At 40.4% G+C, this 26,664-nt stretch overlaps 1 protein-coding gene across 3 annotated transcripts in view; it reads right to left on the reverse strand.

Moving 5' to 3' along the window:
* Window positions 1-26,664, reverse strand: part of LOC124721145 — a 252,961-nt gene that overhangs the window by 177,529 nt on the left and 48,768 nt on the right. For all 3 annotated transcript variants that reach the window (XM_047245965.1, XM_047245964.1, XM_047245963.1), the window contains exon 4: window positions 15,512-15,648. In XM_047245965.1, coding sequence (XP_047101921.1) covers window positions 15,512-15,648 — 137 coding nt within the window. The remainder of the gene's footprint in view (window positions 1-15,511; window positions 15,649-26,664) is intronic.

The following is a 26,664-nucleotide window of genomic DNA, read 5'->3' on the forward strand; positions in this document are numbered from 1 at the left end:
ACAAGTTCATGGTGCCCTCCATCGGTAATGCTGGAATTCAATATGGTGTTGGCTCACCTTTAGTCTTGATGACAGCTTCCACTCTTGCAGGCATAATTTCAATCAGGTGCTGGAAGATTTCTTGGGGAATGGCAGCCCATTCTTCGCGGAGTGCAGCACTGAGGAGAGGTATTGATGTTGGTTGGTGAGGCCTGGCACAAAGTTGGCATTCCACAAGAGCCAAATGTGTTCTATAGGATTCAAGTCAGGGCCCTATTCAGGCCAGTCCATTACAGGGATGTTATTGTCATGTAACCACTCCGCCACAGGCTGTGCATTACGAACAGGTTCATGATCGGGTAGAAAGATGCAATCACCATCCCCAAACTGCTCTTCAACAGTGGGAAGTAAGAAGGTGCTTAAAACATTAATGTAGGCCTGTGCTCTGATAGTGCCACGCAAAACAACAAGTGGTGCAAGCCACTTGCATGAAAAACACGACCACACCATAACACCACTGCCTCCGAATTTTACTGTTGGCTCTACACACGCTGGCAGAAGATTATCACCGGACATTCCCCATACCCACACCCTGCCATCAGATCACCACATTGTGTACCGTGATTCGTCACTCCACAGAACGTTTTTTCACTGCTCAATCATCCAATGTTTACGCTCCTTTCACCAAGCGAGGCATCGTTTGGCATTTACCAGCTTGGCATGTGGCTTATGAGTAGCCTCTTGACCATGAAATCCAAGTTTCCTCACCTCCCACCTAACTGTCACAGTACTTGCAGTGGATCCTGATGCAGTTTGGAATTCCTATATGATGGTCTCAACAGATGTCTGCCTATTACACATTACGACCCTCTTCAACTGACTGCGGTCTGTCAGTCAACAGACAAGGTCAGCCTGTAGACTTTTGTGCTGTACGTGCCCCTTCATGTTTCCGCTTCACTATCATATCAGAAACAGTGGACCTAGTGATGATTAGGAGTGTGAAATCTCATGTACAGATGTATGACACAAGTGACACCCAATCACCTGACCACATTCGAAGTCCGTGAGTTCCGCAGAGGCCCATTCCCCTCTCTCACGATGTCTAATGACTAATGAGGTCGTTGATATGAAGTACCTGGCAGTAGGTGGCAGCACAATGCACCTAATATGTTTTTAGGGGTTGTACGGATACTTTTACTCAAATAGTGTATTTAAGAGGTAGCAGGTTGCACACCTGACGTTAATTACAGAAAAGTGTCATTTTGTTTTGGAGGAAGTAGGCTGCTTGGGGCATTTGATCAGCAAAGATAGAGAAAGAATGGAGCCAAGAGTGGTATGAACAGTGCAAGATTTCCCATTTCTCGACTAGTGAAGAGCTATCATAATTTTTGATATTAACTACACTACTGGCCATTAAAATTGCTACACCAAGAAGAAATGCAGATGATAAATGGGTATTCATTGGACAAATATATTATACTAGAACTGAAATGTGATTACATTTTCATGCAATTTGGGTGCATAGATCCTGAGAAATCAGTACCCAGAACAACCACCTCTGGCCGTAATAACGGCCTTGATACGCCTGGGCATTGAGTCAAACAGAGCTTGGATGGTGTGTACAGGTACAGCTGCCCATGCAGCTTCAACACGATACCACAGCTCATCAAGAGTAGTGACTGGCGTATTGTGATGAGCCAGTTGCTCGGCCACCACTGACCAGACGTTTTCAATTGGTGAGAGATCTGAAGAATATGCTGGCCAGGTCAGCAGTCCAACATTTTCTGTATCCAGAAAGGCCCGTACAGGACCTACAACATGCGGTCGTGCATTATCCTGCTGAAATTTAGGGTTTCGCAGGGATCGAATGAAGGGTAGAGCCATGGGTCGTAGCACATCTGAAATGTAACGTCCACTGTTCAAAGTGCCGTTAATGTGAACGAGAGGTGACCGAGACGTGTAACCAACGGCACCCCATACCATCACGCCGGGTGATACGCCAGTATGGCGATGACGAATACACGCTTCCAATGTGCGTTAACCGCGATGTCGCCAAACACGGATGCGACCATCATGATGCTGTAAACAGAACCTGGATTCATCCGAAAAAATGACGTTTTGCCATTCATGCACCTAGGTTCGTCCTTGAGTACACCATCGCAGGCGCTCCTGTCTGTGGTGCAGTGTCAAGGGTAACCGCAGCCGTGGTCTCCGAGCTGATAGTCCATGCTGCTGCAAACGTCGTCAAACTATTCATGCAGATGGTTGTTGTCTTACAAATGTCCCACGATGCGTTACAGCCATGTGGATAAGATGCCTGTCATCTCGACTGCTAGTGATACCAGGCCATTGGGATCCAGCACAGCATTCTGTACTACCCTCCTGAACCCACTGATTCCATATTCTGCTAACTGTCATTGGATCTCAACCAACGCGAGCAGCAATGTCGCAATACGATAAACTGCAATCATGATAGGCTACAATCCGCCCTTTATTAAAGTCAGAAACATGATGATACGCATTTCCCCTCCTTACACGAGGCATCACAACAACGTTTCACCAGGCAACGCTGGTCAACTGCGGTTTGTGCATGAGAAATCGGTTGGAAACTTTCCTCATGTCAGCACGTTGTAGGTGTCACCACCAGTGCCAACCTTGTGTGAATGCTCTGAAAAGCTAATCATTTGCATATCACAGCATCTTCTCCTGTCGGTTAAATTTTGCGTCTGTAGCACGTTGTCTTCGTGGTGTAGAAATTTTAATGGCCAGTAGTGTATTACAGGAGACTACTCGCACAGCTGATGAAGAAAGGCTCATAAAATTCGGGCAGAGAGGAGTTTCAGGGCATGTTAGAAGTTTAAACATCCAGTTTTAATGTTTCTGGATTTTCAGGAGTTGATCTTGGGATATCTAAACATACTTTGGGATGTGTTGTGACTCAAGAAAGAAACAGAGCAGAAAAAAAAGACTATTCTACCACAGAGAAAGATACACATGGAGTCACATATTTTTAGTGTTATCTTTCTGGGAAGGAATTTAAAGTGATGATCGACCCGGTACACGGAAATGGTTATTAGGGTTAAAAGACCTGACCAGCAGACTAGTAAGATGGGTGTTAAGATTCACTCAGGTTGACTATTAAGTGGTGTACATGCCAGGGAAGAAATACAGAAATGTAGATGCTTTGGACAGAAAGGCAGCAATAGCGTAAGTACTGGGTCATGGCCTCAATGGCAAGTAGCACAAAATGCTGACAGTGACTGCAAGATATACACAAAACAACCACATTTCAGCATGTGAGAGAGTGTTGCGTAAGCTAATTAGGTCAGGGTCACAGGTACCAGTGCCAGCAAGTTGAAGGAAATCCTGAGAGGCACATGATCATATGTCTGGTCATAGAGTCCGAAGAGCAATGAACCAAATGGTGGTTGAGAGATATTGGTGGAACAGAAGACAGGGATATGTGGAGCAGTACGAGAGAAATTGTATTCACTATGTACAGCACATGGGCTTGAGTTATAAACAAATACTAATACAGAGACTGCCAAGTGTCAGTGCTGTACGGAATGATTGCTGTGGATGTGTTGAGCCCATTTGACTGGTCTGTAGAATGTAAGCATTTTGTGCTGACACTGATGGATTATGTTTGATTCCTCAGTTTGTAAAAACAGAACCCTAGAAGAATCAATTTGTTGTCTGCCTGTCTGGGACTCTTGCTTGGAAACAGGCAGACATATCAAGCTGAAATGTATATCACATATTACAATGACTTGACTGTGCGAAAAAGCTAAGCTAAGTCACTACTCAAAACATACAGCCATTTATGTCACATATTTTGATACTTCGCAAACTGACTCATCAAAACCTATAGGGTACATTCCACTGACCTAGAATCATGTAATTTGGCAAAATCTAGGTTTCACAGTACAAGTGAAGGAACAGAAAGTGGTGCGGATTCCGATAGTCTGGATTCATAAAGCATGAAAGTGATTGAATGAGGAGTATTTTAGCATGAATAGTTATGAGAAATATATTCCCTCAAGTTTAAGAGGATATGAGGCCACAGGACGAACCATCAGCATTTTTAAAGAGAACTGCAGGATGTAGAAGTATAAAGGCATGATGCGATGTGGGTTACGAAAGTAGTAATAGAATATTAAATAGGGTAGGAATAAACAACTTGGTAGCATGAGAGAAGTCTAGTAAGATTTATAGCTTAAATGCGGTCTCTGAACCTTGTGGGTTACACTGTGAGACACTCTTAAGCCTGTCTCGGAGTTATACTCCCCATATGTTTGCTAGATGGTGTGCTTGACTGCCAGCTAGCAGGGAGGGGTGACTGCTACTTCACATGAAGTAAAATTCAGTGAGGAAGCCATCAGCCTTGCTCGACTTTGTGAATGGCAAGGCGCACAAGGTAGGCAGCCAGTCTGAAATTCTCTCTAACAATTTTAAAGGAACTATTTGCTTATTTTATAGCTTCAATCATCAGCTTCATGATGAACTGCCTATCACTTTGTTAATGATCATAGTTTAACTGATATTTAGAGATTAGACAAACTACTGTGAGGAATTCTTTCTTGTGTATGAAAGGTAGCCAACATATTGAATTTTTCTTTAAACTATGAAGGATATCATTGTGCAACTCTAATCTCGAGAAAATGGATTGTATGTTAAGCACTCTATTTTGAATGTCTGAACAAGCAAAATGTCAGAATGAAATATTTAAAACATTTCTCATATTTCATAAACAATTTGAGATGCCTAAACAAGATTTTGGCAAATTATACCAAGCAAATAAAGTGTTTTGTCATATGATTATAAACTAGCTGCGAGTTTTGTAGCGATCTAAATTAAGTTACATGTTTATTTTCATACAAAGAATTGGCCTCTTTCATAAATTATTGGTCTGTCTTGCCCTCAGCTGCTAGCTTAATAACACATTGTCTCAGAATTCTGTCAATTTCAGCTGCATTAGAATGTTAGTTATATGAATATTTGTAAACTATATAAAAACAGCATATTTTAACATGGCAACTAGGAAAGTTACATATTACTCAAAACACATCACTTATGTCTCAACGAGAGAGAGAGAGAGAGAGAGAGAGAGAGAGAGAGAGGTGGGGGAGGGGGCAAAAGTTAGTGAAAATCAATTGCCACTTCTGCTGAAAGTTTGGCGAAATCCTACAGCCCAATGTATTTTTAATGATGAATAATTGGGACTGAAATTTGGCAAAGGATTTTATTTTTGTATCTCAATTTTCTGAGTAATGTGGTAACATTTCAATGTGAAAAACCCCGTGAACTACCTGTTAAGGTATCATATCTTTTATGAACTAAAAGGTGTTTGTGGTAAAAAGCAGTACAATCCTCCACACCTGTATAGTGAAAGTACCTGAAAGGTGGTACACTATTTGCAGTTACTCATTATCATATTTCCCAGAGAATTAAGAGGAAGAAATAAAATCCTGTGGGCAGTTTTAGATCTTAAGCCTCATTATTAAAAATACACTGGGTTATATAATCCCACCAAAATCTCAACAGAAACAGCAATTTACTTTCTCTGCAGTTCTTACTTTTCCCCTTCATGGACACAATCAGAAGTGCATTGTGAATAATGCGGAACTTATATTGTTGCTATGTCAAAATTTACCACTTTTGCCAAAACAAAGGAGAGTTTACAAATATTCAGCTCACTAACATTCTAACACAGCTGAAATTGCAGCAGTCCTGAAACAGTGTATAATTAAAACAGCAACTGAGGGCAAGACAGGTCAATAGTTTATGAAAAACCCATTCTCTGTATAAAAATAAATGTGTAACCACTTCACTTATATTGTTACAAAACCCACAATAAGTCTAATTTCACCACTCATCGATAGCCCTTAAAAATTACATTGCACAGGAAAAAATCTGTAGTTGCTTCAACATTACAGTAAATGTGGAAGTTTCGCATATTAACCACATGGCAAAATACTCTCCTCTTTGCATGCTGTCATTTGCCAAAATCTCAAACCCTTTAAGAAACATGAGGAGTGTTTTGAATATTTCATTCTAGCTTTTTTTGCTGGCTTGCAACTTCAAGATGGAGTTATTTGCATACAACCAATTTTCTCCAGATTGATGATGCACACTGATATCCTTCAAATTCAATATGTTAGTTAAATTTCATATGCAGTAACATATAATTTAACATGCATCGAATACAAATTCATAGCATTTCTTATTTTCCAATACAAATTTTAAGACTTTGTTGCAGTAGTTTACCTAAGCTCTAAATATAACAATATCTACCACCATTAATGATATGATAGGCAGTTCATTACGAGGCTAATGAATGAAGCTATAAGGTTTTTTTACCGAACAGTTGTTTTAAAATTGAGAAAGTTTGCAGATCAGCCAGTTGATGCGTGACATTCTGTTTTGTCTTGAGGGTTAACTATTAGCATTCTCAGAGTTCCCACCTTCCAGGCTGTGATGTCAGATGCCACCACAGCAGTTAGCATTCAGGGAACCTTACAAGGAAAATAGCACTGGAGCTATCATGAAAAATGTACTTAACTCCCTGCAGGACAGCAGGCTAGCAGATGACTGAGCCTGCTAGGGAGGTGTCGTGTGAGCCGGCAAGTTAGCTTACAGCACATCTTACGCTGTGTGGGATGGCCTTTATGACAAAGTTGTGCTGCAAATTTGATATGCTGTAGCAGATTGGTCTTACATTAGACCCAGGAGGGAGGGGGGGGGGGGGCTGAGTCTTTTTGGGGAAGGGGGATGGTATAGTGCAGTGCTGCAACAATTTTATGAGCAAGTCTGTGGAAAAATGTGGTGGAGTACTGCAGCAGCTGCTTGTAGTATGTGGTCATTTCAGTTATAGCGAAAGAGCTCTACACTTTTTGCGAGACAGACCAAGCTCACTTGGCAAAACCTAATAGTTTAATGATAATGCAGAACAAAGGCATGGGGATTCCTCCACCAGGGTGTTCCAGTAGTTTTGCCAAGACCGTGACTAGAAGTAATGCATTTGTGTAACAGTTGTGCTATTATCTTGAATAAATAGCTGTCATTTCAGTAGCCGTGTCATTCGCAGCTAAGAAGTTCTACTAGAACATGGGAGGGAAACACCAGACAAGGAGACCACATAGAGCCACCACAAGCAATCATGAGTTCCGGTCTTCACTGCAGTAGCTGCTTTCTGCATTGAGTCCACTTTCTGGACTTAGTGCCACAGTGCAGTAGATCATACCGAGCATACTAGCAACAAACTGGACTCCTGCCCAGGGGAGCAGTCCTCCGCCATTGTGGTGTGTGTGACACTGTGCTGCAAGCCAGCAGCCACTGGGATGCAGTCATTCATCACAGAGCTGGTTACCAAATCAAGATTCCTGACCAACTTCACGTGTCGCTGACGCAACGTGTTTGTGGCACGTCTTTCAAAACAGAGTTACATGTCGCACACTGACCGCAGGCGCCAGCAAACGTGAGCACGCAATTTGCAGCCAGCTTGCTGTTATCAGCCACCCTGCTTTCTACATGTGGAATGGGGGTGCGCTCAGTACCCTGCACCGATGTAGCACAAATGCCTGAATAAAAAAGTGTTACTTTCAATAGCAGAGTCTCTTGGCTTTCACTGGCCCCCTATTCCACCTCAACCCTCCACCATCTGCCATCTTGCATTGAAGCCACCTCTCAGCCCTCAAGATTGGCTATGCTACCATAACATCCCAAATAATACTTATCACTCAATTTTACATCATCTGCATCTTCGTCCTATTCTATATACTGTTGCAAATATGAAAAAAAGGTGAAGTTTTGAGTTTGTTAATTTAGTTTTGCAGGGTATCTTTAAGTAATATATTTCCAAATAACAAATACATAAAGACGGAAAGAATCACAGGAAGAATAATCTTACATTTCAGACTTACAGCATGTGCACAAGAATGTGTCTAACATACTGCTGCCCACATACACTTCAGTCTGTAAAACAAGTGACATTTCACACACAATTATTTAAGATGAAAGTGACCGATGTATGTATGGTAATCACATGTGCATAGACTACAGGAACAGCTAAAAAAAGTAACTAAGATTGGGTGCTGACTGCACAGGGTAAACATCAGCAAACACAGACATGCACTGTATGCAGCTAACCAACATCTAATGGTTCAGAGGAAAGTACGGAATTGGCAAAGACTATCTCCAAGATTATATGTGCTCTGAGCACAGAGGGTATAGAGAGAGAGATATGGCATGAAACTTCCTTGCAAATTAAAACTTTGTGCCAGATCAAGACTTGAACTTGGGACCTTTGCCTTTCGCGGGCAAGTGCTCTATCGACTGAGCTACCGAAACATGACATGACGCGTCCTCACAGCTTCATTTCCACCAGTATCTCCTCTCCTACCTTCCGAACTTCACGGAAGTTCTCCTGGGAAACTTGCAGGACCAGCACTCCTGGAAGAAAGGATATTGCAGAGACCTAGCTTAGTCACAGCCTGAGGGATGTTTCCAGAATGAAGTTTTCACTCTGCAGCAGAGTGGGCACTGATATGAAACTTCCTGACAGATTGAAACTGTATGCTGGACCAAGACTAATTATGGTTCTTTTCTGGAAGTTAAGCTATGAAGTCCGAGTCCCAGTCCAGGACACAGTTTTAATCTGCCTGGAAGATTCTTATCAGTGCACACTCCACTGCACAGTGAAAGTTCCATTCTAGCTACAGTGTGAATTTCATTACTATCACAATTTATCAGCTCTACCAATGTAAACCAAACAATGCATAAAATATCAACTAGAAACAATGAGTAAAATGTATAATTGCATAAATAAAAAGAATGCATTAAATTGCTTGTGCGTCAGCATGATACACTGGCTATTCACATAAAAGATTAGTAGTTTTCCAAATACGTACTATGACACAGATCTTTATGATCCTGCTGCAGCTAACTGTAGATTTCAAGTTGCTGAAATATGTTCATTATCTTATAGTTTTTAGCTATATGCAGTAATTCCCTAAAACATTCCCAGATTGAAGCACATGTGTCACCACCTTTTGAGTTTTCATTTTATGTTCTTCTGCCATGTTTTTTAAACTTAGCACTGAGCAAGCATCCAGTTTGTTCTATGCAGTTCTCAGTATGTGTCTCATGATTGATTCTGTACATTCCTTATTTCATAAGTTGTTCACTTTTCACACTTTATGCCACATACTAAATTGAAGATTAATTTTGGTTTGAAAGCTAATTCCCATCATGGTACCCTTAAATACTCACCCAATTCTGCAATGTAAATTGCCCAAGAAATCTAGATGTGTGTCACTTGTTTTACAAGATAATATAGGCATCAGCAGCCGTATGGTAAACACATGTTTGTGTTTTAGAAGAAAGATTATTTTTCTTTTCAATGACAGAGGGTTCTTTATTTTGTCTTTCCCACTTTTATACTTGTCTGCTCCTTTATGTTCTCCACATTTACATATTTGTTTTTAGTTGCCTCTTGATAATTGCATTTCTACCAAAAATGGCTGACAGTAGATTTTTTTTTAAGTCATGGTGAAATGTATTCCTACAAGAAATTGAGCTGGCCTGTGACACTGTCAAATGATATAATTGGTGGTGCACTGCTTCTATCAGAGATATATCTGTGTTTCAATCCTAGTCTCACCCACATATAACTCTTAGATTTCTGATTATGGGGACATTTAAAGACAAAAGGTGTGCTATAAAAAATACATGGCAGTCACAGATCGTGTGGTGACTGCTTTCTCTAATGACTTATTTCAATTTATACAAGATCAGATTAATTTCAAAAAAATCTGAACGGGCAGAGGTTCAACACAGTGCATCATAGCAGAATGAACAGGAAATAAAGTACACTGTGGAAACTTACCAAGGTAGGAAAACATGTCATACACAGGTATGCAGTCAAGTATCTTAGCCAACAGACCATGTGAAACTGAATCATTACAGTAGCTGTGCCATTCAGGGAGACAACTTGGCCACTGAGTGGCACTAGATTGCAGGAACAACTAAGGCCATATGTGCTCATGTCAGAACTGTAGAACATGAAGATGAAAAAGGAGTTAAACGTGACTATACATTAATCCCAATTGACGGAATGAAAGACAGGTAAAAACATCGCCTTTCTCTTTGAGAAAGGGCCTTAAAAAACACCAAAAGAACAACAAAGATCCAGAACTAAAGATTAAATATCCTTCCCCACACTGCTACAGCGGATAACAAGTAAAACGCGGTCGACATCCCACGTGTCGTTCGCTGAAACAGCCGATAACTCAGACGGCAACCATAAATTACAATGTAAGTGGTTGGAAAAAGGGCATTCTGCCAGGAAATGGTGAACTGTCAAAGGTTGATGACAATTAGCACAAAGTAGTGGGGGATCACCACTTAAATGGCGATGGCTAAAAAGACAGTGCCCAATATGTAACCTAGCTAAAATGATCTCCTCATGGAGAGAAGGTCGAGAGGAGTTTGTCCAAGCTGCTGGGAGAGACTGAATTCCCTGGAGTTTGTTCCCATGAAGTTAAGACAATTGGTGATTCCAAAGTGACACCACCTGCCTTAACAAATGGCACCATGAAGATGATCGAAAGGAATGGATGAACAAGCAGGCTGATGTACGAGGACTGTAGCCTTGGCAGCAGAATCAGTGGCCTTGTTTATCATCAGACCAATGTGACTAGGGACCCACATGTACATCACAGTGGTTCAATCAAGAGTGAGCAAGTGAAAGCTTTCCTGGACCCGTTGCACTAAGGCATGTACAGTGTACAGCACACAGAAGCTCTGAAGGGCACACGTAATCTGAGTAGATGACAATTAGAAAGTCCGTTTTGCTGGATGTACCGCGTGACCCGATACAGAGCAAAGAGCTCCACTGTAAATACTGAGCAGTGTTTTGGAATCTGATACCGAAAAACATCGGTGCCAGTGATGAAGGCACACCTGACACCACGATCAGTCCAAGAGCCATCAGTGTACACAAAGGTACTATCATGAAGTTCCGTGCGAAGGTCGAGAAACTTACGGTGATAGAGCAAGTCTGAAGTAGTGTCCTTATGAAGTGAATGAAGGCCAAGGTGAACATGGGCCACTGCACGAAGCCAAGTTGGTGATGGGTTCACACCTACTGGTAAAGTGGCAGGTAGCGTGAAGTTTATCTGCTGGAGCAATAGCTGAAAGTGCACCCCAGGAATTACAGAAGAGGGATGCATCTGATACTGGCAATCAAAGGAGGTGGCAAAGGATGGGTGGACAGGCATGGCTGACAAACGGCATGCATATTGGCAGAGGGAGAAAAAATTAAAGTGGTAAAACAACTGTAGTTCGGCAGCTTCTGCATAGAGAACTTCAACCGGGCTAGTGTAAAAGGCGCCAGAAGTTAAACTGATTCCACAGTGGTAGATTGTATTTAAACGGCGTAAGACGGATGGACGTGTGATGCATAAACGAAACACCCATAGTCTATTTTCCAACAGACAATAGACTGGTAAAAATGGCGGAGGGAGGTCTGATCCGCTCCCCAGGAAGTATGTAGAGCATTGAGGGACTGCGTGCAGTAGACAGCCAGGTGAGGCATGTAGGAAGACCAATCAAGTTTCCTATCAAGCATGAGCCCCAGGAATATCACAGTTTCAATGGACAGAAGAGCAACAGGGCCAAAATGTAAAGACAGTGGAAGAAACCAATTGCTTAGCTAGAGATTCATACAAATGGTTTTGCCAATGGAAAAGCAACAGCCATTGTCAATGCTCCACGAGTAACGGCAATAGAGACAACACAGTAGATGTTGCTTAAGGAGACAGATCCATGGAGAACTGCAATAGATGGCAAAATTGTAAATGGAAAGGGAGCCAGAGATGTCCTGTGGGAGACAGGCTATTATAGAGTTAATGGCTATAGCAAAGATGACAACACTCAGGACGAAACCCTGAGGCACACCATTCTCCTGGATAAATGCATCGAACAAGGTAGAACCCACACCTACCTTGAAAACCCTGCCTTTTAAAAATTCCTGATGGGAACGGGGTATATGGCCTTGGAAGCCCCGTGTGTAGAGAAAATGTAGGATACCAGTCCTCCAGCAGGTGTCATAGACTTTCTTCAAATTGAAAAACATGGCCACAGCCTTGTATTGCCACAGAAACTTCATGACGTGGGTCGATGAAATGACGAGATGGTCAACTGCAGAATGGCACGGTTGGAATCCACACTGTGCAGTGGTTAGTAAATTGTGAGACTCGAGCCATCATATCAGCTGGGCATGTATTATACCTCCCATCACATTGCAAACACAACTAGTAGGAAATGGCAGTAGCTAGAAGGAAGGTGTTTGTTCTTATAGGGCTTAGGTATGAGTATGACAGTGGCTTCATGCCAGCGTCTGGAAAACATGCCCTCTGCCCAGATGAGATTGTATGTTTGCAGCAGAAGCAACATCTGAATGTGAACATAGTCTGCCCTGGGGCAGAGGATCGGGATTAAGTGAGAGCAAGATCTAGCTCCCTCATAGTAAAGGTGGCATGGTAGCACTCACGATTCTTAGCAGAGGAGGGCATTGCTCAGGCCTACTCCATTTGTTTTTTATGGAGGAAGGCAGGGTAATGGTGGGTACAGCTCAAGTTCTCTACAAGACAGTGGCCCAAGGTGAGAGATAGCAATAGTGTCCACTATGACATCTGCTACAGTCAGGCCAGAAACTGCAGAATGGACCTTGGTCCCAGAGAGCCATTGGAGGATGGCCCCCAAGATGGAATAGGGAGTGGAACTGTTAAAAAGTACCAGTGAATGAAATCCTGCTTGATTTTTTGCTATTCCTAGGAATGCCACGACACTGCACACACAACTGTTTATAACAAATGCATTTTTCCATTATAGGAAGACTGTTCAAAAGACGGGGGCACATCTACGTGGCTGAATTGCGTCATGGCATCCTCAGTCCACCAAGGGACTGGAACGCGGCATGGTAAGGATGAAGTGCAGGGGATGGAATGTTCTGGGACAGTAAGGATAATGTTTGTAAGGTATTCTACCTAGTTGGCACAACTGGGGAAAAGTCATTCATCGAAGGTGGTTGAAAAGGAGTAAAGCCTCCGGCTGGCCTTAGAAAGCTGCCATTTGGGTTCAGACGTAGGTGGAGCAGACGTCAGTAGCAGAGAGCACACAGGAAAAGGTCGCTCAAGTACATGTCAGAGAGAAAGGATCACTCAAGACGATCTGCGAGCTGGGCAGTGCAAAATGAGAGGTCCACATGGGAACAGGTGTGCATGGAGTCTGAAAGGAATGTGGGTGGTCCAGTGTTAAGGCAGATGAAGTCAAGTTGATTGAGGTGGTCAGCGAAGATGGCACCTCTCTGACAGTTTCTGGGAGTGTCCTAAAGGGGATGGTGCGTATTACAGTCACCAAGTAGCAAAAAGGGGGTGAGGGAGTTGCCCAACAATCTGGAGGAAATCGGCCATGGTGACACCAAATGACAGAGAAATGTAAATGGTACAAAGGGAAAAGGTGAACCGAGGAAGGAAAATGCAGAACACAACAGCTTGCAGTTGGATGTTCATGGAGTTGGTGTGACTATGAACGTCATGTTCCCGTACTCCAATCCCTATAGATTCTTTAATGACACAGTCCCTGTATTTGGACATCTGTGTCAGAACCTTTGTCTGGTCGTAATTCATTCTGCGTACCTCTGAGAGGCAATGTCCAGCAAGCACTGACCTGTTAGGCTGCTGAATTCTGGTGTGCCGCTGATGTTCTTGGCAACGATCTTTGATAGTACACACCGTTTGACTTATGTAAGTCAAGCCACATACGCAGGGAATCTGATAGACTCCAGATTTCCATAGTCCTAAATCATTCTTGGCATTACCAAGCAGTGCCTGTGTCTTAATTGGTGGCTGGAAGACAGTCTTCACTTGATGTTTTTAAAGAATTCAACCTATCTTTCCCAATAAAGTGCCACAGAACGGAATAAATGCTATGCTCCATCCTGCTCAGTTTCCTCTCCTGTTTCCTCCAGCTGTACAGTCAGTGTAGGACCTAGAGCTCTCCAAATTTTCTCCTCTGTGTAGCTGTTTTCTCCAGAAAACTGACTCAGAAATTCAAGTTCTTTGTTAAGGCTCTCATTGTCAGATAGGCCCTGTGAACCAATGTTTTGAGGATGATGTTCCTCTGCGCTGGATTGTGGCAGCTGCTTGCATGTAAGTAAAGGTCGGTGTGCGACTTCTTACGGTACACGCAGTGGGGTCCTATGTGCCATGTGTTCTTTTAACCAGGACATCCATAAAAGGGAGCACGCCATCCAATTAGGCTTCCATGGTAAACTTGATGTTCTGGTGCATGAAATTGAGATGTGTGAGGATACCATTCAGCTTGTTCAACCATGTGACCATATGAAAGTGTGTCGTCAACATAGAGGAAGAAACAGGCAAGTTACCACTGCGCTGAGTCCAGGACTTCGTGCTCGAAACGTTCCATGAACAAGTTGGTGATGACTAGTGAAAGTGGACTCCCCATGGCTACCCCTTCCTTCTGCTCTTAGTATCCACCATCAAAGAGACAGTATGTCGACGTCAGGATATGCCTAGAAAGGTCGGTCGTCTCTCTGTCAAATTTCTGACCCATAAGTTTCTAGGATTCCTGCAAAGGCACCCTCGAGAAGAGAGAGACAACATTGAAACTCACAAGGATATCCAAATCACGAAGTCTGAAGTAGTTAAGATGCCTGACAAAATCCAATGAGTTGCTTATATGATGTGTACATTTACTGACATAAGGGCTAAGCATATACTTCATGTATTTTGCAAGTGAGTCGGCAACATTGGTGCACAAATGTACCCACTTGCAATATACCTGAAGGATAGGGGTAGGCCTTACGTCGGAAAATGTACACACCATATTTGCAACTTGGTAGATTTTGTCGGCCATATGAACAACTTCAGACTTCGTGATTCGGACATCCTTGTGAGTTTCGATGCTGTCTCTCTATGTATTTTTATAGTGTCAATTATAGCACTGACACAACCATCAAATTACATCTGAAGACATTGCTGTATTCCATAACCATCGACAATAAGCTCACATTAAAAGAGAGTGTAAAATGCATCTCACCAAACCTAAGGGCTGCCAGTTATGTTTGCATGAGCTTGCGATTATGAAGGGCTGACATGTAGGAGTGAGAGGTAACCACATTCAGCACCTCTTGTAGTATCTACAAACAGATGGTTATTCTGGGACAAAATTGACTATATCACAACAAATGGTTTCAGATATTTGATTATAAAACTTATCTAGTTTTTGTCAGTGATGTCTCCTCTAACAATGTGGGACATTTATAAGTGCCAGTATCCACCATCAGTCTTACATTAATAAATTACCATGCCCTAAGGCAAAAAGTAGTTAAGATACTTGGTCATACACATCACCCACCCTCATAATGCCAAGTTCGACAGCCCAACCAAACTAATTGGCAAGCAAATTAAGTACATAGCCACATCATATATCACAATGGCATACTCACTGGTGCATGAGCTAATGATCTGAATGAGTTCTTCAGTGCTTCAGAAATCTGCATTTCTGTCACTAGACCAGCTTTTCCTTGACCTCCGATCATTTTAAATGCATTCCAAGTGTAACTTTTACTGTGTACAATTTTATCTGGAATTAAAATCAATCTCTAGTTTGACACAGAAAAATAGTAAATGTTAGTAGAAGTACACTAGAGTTACATTCAAAATAATAAAAATTTCAACAAGCAGCTGCTTAAATTCTAATAAGTGTTAAAGTCTAGATCAGCACCAGGAGTCAGTCATAGTGGTCTTTCTCCTCTATTCTTTGGTCAGTAACACGTCACTTTGAGTAGCCAATGAAAGGAAAGGAAAAAACTATATTTCTTGCACTAATTTCTCTTCTTTGCAGTTGATTCAACAAATGTGTCAAAGAGAAGCACTCTCAAAATGAAAGTTGCAGTAACACTCTTACCTGCAATGCAGTGCAACATCTAGATTAGGTTGGAAGATGACTGATTACGAAGCCAACAAATGTGAACTAACATGAAACTGTGCAACATTCACTGGTGAGTTCATGTAGGTATTCATCACTAATTATGTACATCTCACACCCCTGGGGATGGTTCTTTCGGTTATATTTTATAAGCAGAACATTTACTACCCTTACTCAAGTGAATATTTTGTTAATTCTTGAAAACACAGTCACTCTTTTCTGCATACATAGCAGATTTTGCTTCTACATTGACATGAAAATATGACAATATTCCTTCATCTTAAACAACTAAACATATCACCTGCCCACTCTAGGGTGCCACAGGTTTCTTACTTTGAAATTTCCTTTCCCTGATTTCCAGACAGTTTTAGCAGTTTCCCTGACTAATTTTGAGCTATATATATATATATATAGAGGAACGTGTTATTAACTAATTTTCAATGAAGATATTTTAATGTCTCCTTTACAGGATTTATGATCTGAAGAGGAAGTAAACAGGTAAGATGTGTAAATAAAAGCTACTTACTAAAATTTGGTGCAAACTGCTTCTTGGAATGGCTAACTGTTGAGAACAGTGGTCAATTGGCTTCACTGGACTGTTAGTGTGCTCTCACTGGCTAGAGCAACAGTCTATACCAATCAACGAGAACAAGGATGTCCAGGTGATTTGATTTTCATTGTCAATCCTGTATCTTCAGATTTCCTTATCATTCTTATCATTATTGACATTTTAGGCACATTTCGCCAACCAAAAATTACACAAAGTCTTCAAACAGTCCCTGCATAGCATTCATTGTACTTTAAATGCACTTTCCAAATCTGGATGTGTTGGTCCATCCTGTATAGCTCCATTTTAACTGATAATACACACAAATGCCAATTGACAATGACAATTGGTAATTGCAATATCAACAGATGAAAGTTGCTTAAATTTCAGGTCTGGCAACCTAACAAACTGAAAGAGGTGCTCAATTTAAAACTTGCATTATTTATGGGACACCCTTTAACATACAACACTAGCCGATATAGTCCGCTTCACTAGGGTTTTAGTTTTCTGTCAGTTTTATAAATGTAGTAATGGACAAAAAAACTACAGTGAAAGACCTATTTCTTTTTTTGTTTGGACAAATATCTTAGATACAAAGTCTTTTAACTGGATTAAACCTTTCCTCCTCAGATATTGCTTTTGCTCCAAATGATGTCATTTGCAAGCAAGTGTTCTAACCCATATTTTATTTTATCCCCCCCCCCCCCCTTCACAAAGTCCTTTGATATCAGTGTTTTGCCTTTCGTATATTCAAAGAATTCAGCTGGAGGTAATTTTAGTGCTGATAATATAATTTTATCATTTGAGCAGCATATACTTTGTGTTACTCCTTTAATTTTTTTCGCCTTACAATGTTTACATAATTTAACCATTCTCCAAATTTCTATACTTTAATGTTCACTGCATTTTATAGTGACATCATAATGAAATGCCGCATTTATAAGACAGTGACATTCTTGGGATCTTGCGCATCCTGCAGCTGAAGATGTCTTCAATAATTGTGCTGCGACCTGATTTCCTAAGTTAAGATTATTCATCACTTCTGTACTCTGTTCATCACTTATTGTTATCCAGTCTTTTACAGTTTTTCTATGTGACTGCTTTCTTCTCCGATCTGTCTCCCTAATATTTTCACATTGCTCTTCTGTTAGATTATTTCTTCTATGTTGAAAATTTTCTCATAACACTGCTAGACACGCTTCTCTTTCTTGATCGGTTTTGTTGTTCCACATCTTTTGTCTTTCAGCACTACACAGAGACATGAAAAGTTGCTTTTACATTTGGGCATTTTGCTCAAATACATTTTCACATTCTTTATTATTACACAGAGATATTAATTACTCCTCTTTTAAATCTTGAGCTGAAACTGACTCACAGTTTTCATGAGCAGTTTTTCCTTTGTTATTTTTTCCTGTGAAATTATACTGAAACATGCTAGGCAGATTTGTGTTGGCAGTAGAGATGGGCACTCTGCTCCTGAATTGATTCAAAGAGCCAGATCTACCTAAAGGGTGGATAATGGATGATTCGAAAAAAATGAATGGTAGCTCATCTGATTTCAAAATGCATTTCTGGTGGCTGTGATGAGTGGAAGAAAATTCTGCACTAGGCCGCTGCAATGGCGCCCCATGTCACATCCATAACAGAACGTTTCCCAGGCTATAAAAATGTGTTTTATACCATAAACACACATGGATTGGCAAACCTTATTAGTACATTGAGCTTTTCCCATCCATGAAAACAGAAAATAAAGAAAGCTGCGTTTTTTTTCTAATTTTGTGGCTGTCTGGCAGTATCCATTCAGCCATTTCAATAGTAATGCTAATTATTATGATATGAAGGTATGCACAACACAACACCCAGTCTGTGAGTGGAAAAAAGTTTCGACTTTGGTGGGAATCGAACCTGAAAACCTTCACTTCGCAATCCGCCATGCTGACCACGTACCTACCGAGGCAAATGAAAGGCATGGTCTTCAGAATCATTCATTAACGCAGAAAACACTTCCAGCATCTTTCAATTCTAGATTTCAAAAGAATATTTCAAATTACAGGAGCTCAATAAATGTTTACACGCTTCTGAGCGAGTTGTTACTTCTTATCCTTTGACTTAGCATCACACTCATAACATGTTGCCAGAAATCATAAAAGCTGCAGCTTTGGGCACCGTGTGGTTGGACCGTGTCACACAGCGATCCAGGCATCACTCCCTCCCAATAGCTCAGCGCTCCCGACTCCTCTCATTGATCAGACCATAGGCTGTCTCACTAGCTCACTGCTCCCCACAAAGACAACTAGCTCTCACAGACAAAATCTGCATGCAGCAGACCACACGGCAACTTGGGGCCTCTCACTGTTCTCTGAGCTCTTGGCACAGTAAAACAGCTTGCAACTCTCTTTCATGACTAAGCACATCTCCTTAATTCTTTGTATTCTTATTTGATCTGCTCTAATCGTCATCATCTTGTGCCGTTACTCTTCTGTTTTCTTGTTGTGTGAGTGTTCTTGTTAGGTGTACTATTACGTCTTCTTCTATGTCTGTTCCATTTATAGTTGCTTTTGTTGGTGTGTCGCTAGCCTTTATGCATCTTTTAATTACTTTGGGTGGACAGGATACTAAATGTAATGGTTATTATAACATACATGATAGTCCATGTATACAGGTTGTCTCAGGAGAAATGGTCAATATTTAGAGATATCACAGGAACCACCATTGAAGCAAAAACTAAATATGGGCATATGCCCTATCCCAAATGGTTTCTGAGACGAAACACATTGAAAGTTACTTCTGTACGTTTTTCTTTAATTACACGAAATCTGCAGCCTTTAGCGAAAACTTGTCACAGTACAAAATTAAACTACATTAAAGTTCGTTTAAAAGGGTCCTATCCATTTTTTCTCAAGGACTTTTAGGTTGCGTGAGGAGATCGAGAGAATATGGAAATTCTTGCACAACGTGCATGCATTGTGGTGTAGGTAAGCCAGTTTGAGGCAGTTTCTCAACTTGATAGACCGCATGTCCTATATCAACTTATTCATCTCAAAATCGTCTATACTAGTACGGTACATTGTAAACAATGACAATGTAATGAATAATAAAGAAAATTAGTAACAATGTACATTAAATATGTTCTAACTTGGAAACCATTCAGAAGATTACATATGTCCACATGAACCTTCTTGCTTTAAATGATCATTCCTGTCAATTTTTAATTTATTCACTTAACCTGAACAGATTAATGCCCTCAGGAGCCCTCTTACATCAGACCGGAGTTTTATATGTAATTAATAGGAAACATATTAAAATCATAGTTACTTAAAAAATCATAACATTTTTAGTATGATCTCTCTTATCTCTGCATGTAATAGGCATGTGTCTGTTATGCCCTCTTGGCTGAAACTGTGTATTTTCCTCGGGCTTCCTAAATATCTTCTGCCCACTGGGGTAATAGTCATCACCAATTTTGGTAATCTGTTGTCTTCCATTCTTTTAACATAATCCTTCAAGTTGTTGCTGTGTTCCTTAACCTGCTCATTTAAATTTATCACTCTCAGTTCTTTCCTGATGTCTACATTCACTCTCCCCTCAGACAGAATGTACCTAGCTACTCTTCTTAGCAATCAGACCTCTTATACTTGTATTCTGATGGGGATGAGTTTCTACTGTGTTGTCCAGGAAAGAGCTTCAAAGTCTACGAGCAGTAGTTAAGAGCAGTAGTGGATCAACAAGAAGCCTGAGTATTTGGACTGCAACACCGTCCTGTACAGTAAATGCTGAGCTGAAGGATTTTTTGACAGCTCAAGAAATTTTTTGCAACTACAATCATTTACCTCTGCGAAATAACCAGTAAGTTTATGTTTTGTTTACGGTTCAATGAAGTTTATCACTAAAGTAAAGTACTGCTTTAGTTCCTTGGTTGGAACAATCTGATCAGCTGCAGATTCTACTTTGCCTACTTTTCCTTAGATCAGACAAGCTTTACCACAAGGCATCTGGTCTTTATATTTTAGATTAATGTATTGGCATGTCTTAGTTATCATTTCTCTGATTGATCCTGTCTGCTTTCTGCATGTAATCAATTTTATTTTCAAGGATAGGAGGTCATTTGTGAGCCTGATGTGCAATGTATCTGACATTTGTGGACTGTTTTAGCTCTTCCATTAGCCAAGGTGCAGATTTACCCTTCAGGTTTCCTGTCTGGGGAGGATATTTATTTTTTAACAGAGTTAGTTTGGTAAGGATGTGAGCTGATATTCCAGGCATGAATTTCTTTGCTTGTGGATTTCGTGGCAATATATGTGTGTGTGTGTGTGTGTGTGTGTGTGTGTGTGTAGGCCTGACTATATGCAGAATTATGGGTAGGTGCAAGCTGAAATACTGTTGCATTTGTAGAAGAAACTTCACACTTGAATTTCACATTGAAGGGGTAGAATATGTTAGTGTTCCTAGCATTACTTGTATGACCGTAAGTGAAATCAAATTTTGAAAGGTCAGTTTTGAAACAGGATATCCTGTCGACTTTCAGAGGTCTGTAGAGAGCGCACATTAGCCAAACATTTTTAAGGGATTTGATAGTTATGAACATACATTTGTCTCGTTTGCCTTCATTACTACTGAATGTGAGTAGCATGGTCGGTAATAAGTCAAAGGGTTTGTTTGCCACTACTCCACCTCCTCATCTGTTACTTCAGTGATGTCTTAGGACAGTGGAGTCTATATTTAGGGAACTGGAGAGTACACTTGGCTTGAGCCAGGTGTCCAAGTTTGTTAGACGACAAGGATGTCAATATTCTGAAATATGTGGTGGAGATCATCGAAATGAGTTGAAAGTGATGGCCAACTATGTTCTACAGTAACTATACAAACATGATGGTAGAAATAGTAGCTGCCCGAGTAGACAAGTTCGTAGTTCCTAACGCACACACTTTAGAGTTTATTTGCACTGTTTTTTCAGCCTTTATCTGCACCATTATCCTGTCATCTCTTGTTCACATGCTATGTAGTCAAATTTTTATCTTTCAGAAGTGAAGTCCTCACATATTGCCAGGCTTGTCTTTGTGAGTTTCTTAATCACTATGACTGTTTCAGATCTTTTCATATATGATACAAACTTCATGATTGTGGCTATAGGTTTCGCAGATCACAACTTCCTACATCCTATTCTATAACTTATGATTATAGAATGTGCTGCATGTATATTTGTGCTCACTTTAAGCTTTTACAATGTAAAATAGTTATGTTAATAGCAAATGTTATAATTTTACCGGTGTACTTTCAGTGCTGCACAACATTATCTTATCCACACTGCCTTCACCTTGAAGAATTACAAGCGATGTTCAGTACTGTTTTAACAAAATGGAAGAAAAAGGAAAATGCCGCTGCCGTCAGCTAATAATTGAAATGGCTTGACTCATCATCAAACCTGAAGAGACATCTAAAATCAAAGCACCTTACTGTACCTCTGGAACAACGGGGGTCAGGAAGCCAATCAAGATCACCATCAATCGATGCAGGAATCCGAGAAATCATTTCTCGTGAACTGTCCTCACCAACATCTGCTTCCACCTCAGGTGAAGGTATTGTCCAAAAAGGCAAACTGAGTCTCAAGCACTATCCACAGCCCATCAGTGTCGTCAGGTTCTGGACCAAGTCCTGATTTATCTCCTTTGTGGTGCCCTCACCCTCTACTGCTTTACATTTACAACAACCAATAAGGAATTTTTTTTTAATATTATAAATTCGTTCACATTAACTAAATGTATGCCATTAGATGTACAGCTTTTAAAAATGATTTGCAGTAAAAATTAAAAGTTTTTTGGCCACCAAAAAGGCAGTCTTCTGTACATCTGATGTGTGGATGAGTAAGTAACATTAGTTTGAGAACAGTGAACTAAAGTCATACCTTTTATTAGAGTCCTCACAATTCAAAGATAGGCAGATTGCAGAAAACACCTCAAACTGGGTAAAGTCTGTTATCCCACATGCAATATCAATTTTATAATCACTTCCATAATAACAGAAAATGTGCCAAATACAAAATTAACTGCCATGCTTTTAAAACTTCCACATATCCCATGCTTTGCAAATTCTATAAACTCCACTACACCATGTGCAAGTCTGAAGTCCATACAGAAAATGATTGAACAGTTCAAATGAGTTGTTGTGTTTCTCAAGGAGAAACCCTTTGCTTTAAGCAAACTTGCTGAAATGCAAGAAAATTAAAAAGAAAGACAGACTGAAATTGAAACAAGATGTCCCAACCAGATGGAACTACTCACAAAATATTGAAAAAGATTTACTTTAAATAAAGATCCCATAATTTTTTACCTTGCTATTTTGGGTGGAAAATTGATCACCTTAAAGTTAAAAGATACAGACTGGCAGATAATGCATCAGGCTTTACAGATTTGGAAAGCTTTTGATGAAGTAACTGAAGAGGTGCCCTCACAGAAAACAGTCTCAGTTTCAACAATGAAAATCTTGCCAAGATTAATGGGATGGCAACTAAAGCATTTTAAAGACAAAAATAAAGAAAATCCTCAAGAAACAAAGTCACTGGTAATTTGCTTAAAGGGTTATCAGAATGGTTTGGTGTCCAGCAACAAAACAATTAGTCAGGCATCATTACTGGACCCCTGTTTCAAAGGCAAGGATTTTCAGATGACAAAACATTTCAGGACTGATACATGAAGGCTGTTGCAGAAGTTAAAGCACTGGTTGTTCAATAAGAAAAAACAGAGTTCATGTTTCAACCAGTTACCACCGTTATATGACACTTCAATCTGGTAGGAGTTCAATGAAACTATTAGTCAACTTCCAGCAAGTCACAACCCAGACAATGCAGCAATTGTCGAATTGGAGAAATATTTAGTGGAGGGATATTTGCCTACCAACAGTGATCCCTTAAACTGGTGGGAAACAAAAATATTGCTGTGGCCAGTGTTGTATCAATTGGTTCTAAAAGTATTATGTATCACAGCAACATCAGTGGCCTGTAGAGGAATGTTTTCAAAAGCAGGACAAATAGGCACTGAGAAGAGAGAGACTCACATCAACTAAAATGGGTCAAATTTTATTCATAAATGACAATACTGATTAATTTTTCTTTTTTGGGAACGTGTATCGTACTACTGACTGTAAATGATGATTGCAGATACACTTCAATTACAGTTGTTATAATTCTCCTCTTCATGTGTTCTTTCAAAACAGGACCAAATCAGATAAAAATACAGGTTTAGTAACCTAAATTGAAAAGGCAATGTACCTTCCTTTTAATTTTTTCATGAGTGAATGGTGAGTCATGAAAAAAGAACTAGTTCATTTCAGTGAGTGACCAGTTCCTTTGCCCAACTAACTGGCAGTGCCAAGCATTACTTACATAAGCATAACCATTACCCACAACCATCCACAACGACTAGAACACCATAGTGCACAATGCGAGACTTAAGGCTACTCCCATGCATAAATGGGATTGGTCTGCAATGAATAGTTTTGGCTACAAAGTGAAATATATGGACATACATCCCATATGCGCCTTGTTGCCTCTGAGGAGTTTAAACACCACCTCCTGTCATCCTCCGAATGGTTCCCCAAAATTAATGTATACGGCAGGTTTTATCTCTGTCAAACAGTAAAGCAAATATTTTCATTCTCCATTTACTCTTCTTGCTCTTTTCATTTCTCAATTAGTCACGTCACTTTCTAATGGGAAACAAAGTAACATTTTCTGTTACATTGGGCATTGCATGAAAGACGTGAAAGCAGTAATTGTTTGGGCTTGAATCTTGAAATTGGTTGAGCCAATGGTGAATAGCTTTGTTGTTGGGTGCATTTTGTCCTGGACAGGTTTCCCAAAAGTGACAGTACATACTAACAATTTCTTTAAACTAAGCAAACCAAAAAACACTGTGCCTTCTTTTGCACCATCAGCATTGTGCTGGCATGCGAGTCAAAGTGGCGGCTTGCCAATGGGCAACTCTTAAGCATATTAAGGTCAACATTTGGCCCCATATGACATGGTAAACAAAACAGTTATTTTTCTTCAGTTGAACAGCTTTTCAGTAGCATCTGTTCAAAATCACAGCATTCTTTTTGGAACATAACATACACACACACACACACACACACACACACACACACACACACACTTACTTTTATAATATATATGGATTAGAAAGAAGGCTGCTACTTTGCGAAAAGCTGCTGCCTCATCAGATATATGAGAAAGCTGCTTACAGAATAAAAATTCACTTCGCAGCAGTGTGTGCTGATTTAAAATACCTGACAGATTAAAATTGTGCCACACCATGACTACGTTGGGATCTAGTACTTTCAGTGTAGGTTGCAGTCAACAACCGATACTGCATGGCTGGGGCAGGTTGTTGTTATGCCCACTTGATCGATTTGTCTTGACAGAATGCCACTTTTGGTCATGCGGACCTCAGAAGCAATGCCACACAACACTCCAGAAGAGTGTAATCCAGGTCACCATTGTGGAGGCCTAGTCCTCCATATCATGTTGAGAATGTTCCAGCCCTGGCAACCGGGACGAATGTGTGGTAACCAAGCTCACTTTAGACCCAAAATGGAGGCTTTCATCATATTAACAAGTTTCTAGCTTCTGCAGCAAAATGTTGTAGGCAACAATTGGGCTAACCTGGCCGCAGGTTAAGGAAGCCATTTTGTACAGGCAGTTGCATAACATTACTCTCCTATTTAGAAGATCTGGTCAACTGGATGAAATCTATTACTTCCACAAATCACTTTATATCTTATACTCTTGTTCTGCATTACTTTTCCTTCCAACTTCTCCTACACTAACCCTTTCCAGTTTACAATGTCTTACAAGTGATACAGTTAACAACTGCTTACTTGCTAAGGGCAGCCCACTCAGTCACTATCTCTCTATGGTGTACAGGAAGTTCATTAGCGGGGGTGGTTTTCCCCTATTGACAGACCGACTGCACAAATTCGACACCCAAAAGCAAGAAGGAACTCTAAATCGAGACACCCAACACCATGTTTTTATGGTAGTAATTACAACATTATTATTGTAAATTCAGAATCATCTGTCCTTCCTGTGCTGCTACCAACTCTTCTAGACAGCTAGGTAGGTTGGGATCTTAAGTCCTGATCAAAAAGTTTCGGACAGGTAGTGTATCTACAGGTTTGTCAGGTAAGCACAGTAGCACATATTTAATGTTCAGAATCATGGCTCCCTGTAGTGGTTCCTTAAGAGTCAAACAATTGCCCTGAAGTATCACAATTCATACCATTTATCAATAAACCACTACCTTGCAGCTCTAACAGTTCTGTACCGTTAGATCACAATTTTCATAACAATTTTCCTTACCACCACTGTGAAACATAAAGAATGTACCCAGTGCAACCACTGTCTGGAAATAGAATTGCAGTACAAAGATGTCTTGGGGACAGCCTTCCACTTCTGTTCCTCTCAAGAATAATTCTACTTCACATATCCCTGCAGCAGTCATCATCACTTGGGATGAGAACTACACAAAACCCATTAACTGCTACAACCTCGAACATTTAAAACATTTAATTACAACAAAACAAACATCTCAGGTATACTACAAAATAAAATGAAGCAAAACAAAAACCCCCCCAAGCTCACTGCACTAAAAAGTCAAGCAAACAGTATTATGAACAAAGAATATACAAATCGAAATGCAACTTTTCCCATGTACTGAATAAGTCATTTAACAGCTAGCAATTACTCCCATAACCAACACACTCTTATACAAATAACCACTGGCATCTCAAGTCAGCATTCTTAAACCCACAAGGTCTATCAAAAAAGCACATATATCCCTTACTAAACCTAAACATCACAAAAACTGCAAGAAGGCGATGGATCATTAATCACATATGTGCCCCCAGCACTGCACAGGGTAAAATCACTTGGATTACCAAAATGTCTATAAAGTAATCCAGTAACATTCCAATCATGATTTACAGAAAATCACCCACAGAATATCATAGTCTTAGAATTTATCACAAAAAATGAGAATCAGATACTGTAAAGAACCCTCAAATTACCATCTTAAGCAAAATTCATATAAAACACTAAGGAAAGAAAATCCTTCAATAAACTCACTGTCTAA

This window comes from Schistocerca piceifrons, chromosome X (genome assembly GCF_021461385.2).
Source record: "Schistocerca piceifrons isolate TAMUIC-IGC-003096 chromosome X, iqSchPice1.1, whole genome shotgun sequence".
In the NCBI taxonomy this organism is placed as follows: domain Eukaryota; kingdom Metazoa; phylum Arthropoda; class Insecta; order Orthoptera; family Acrididae; genus Schistocerca; species Schistocerca piceifrons.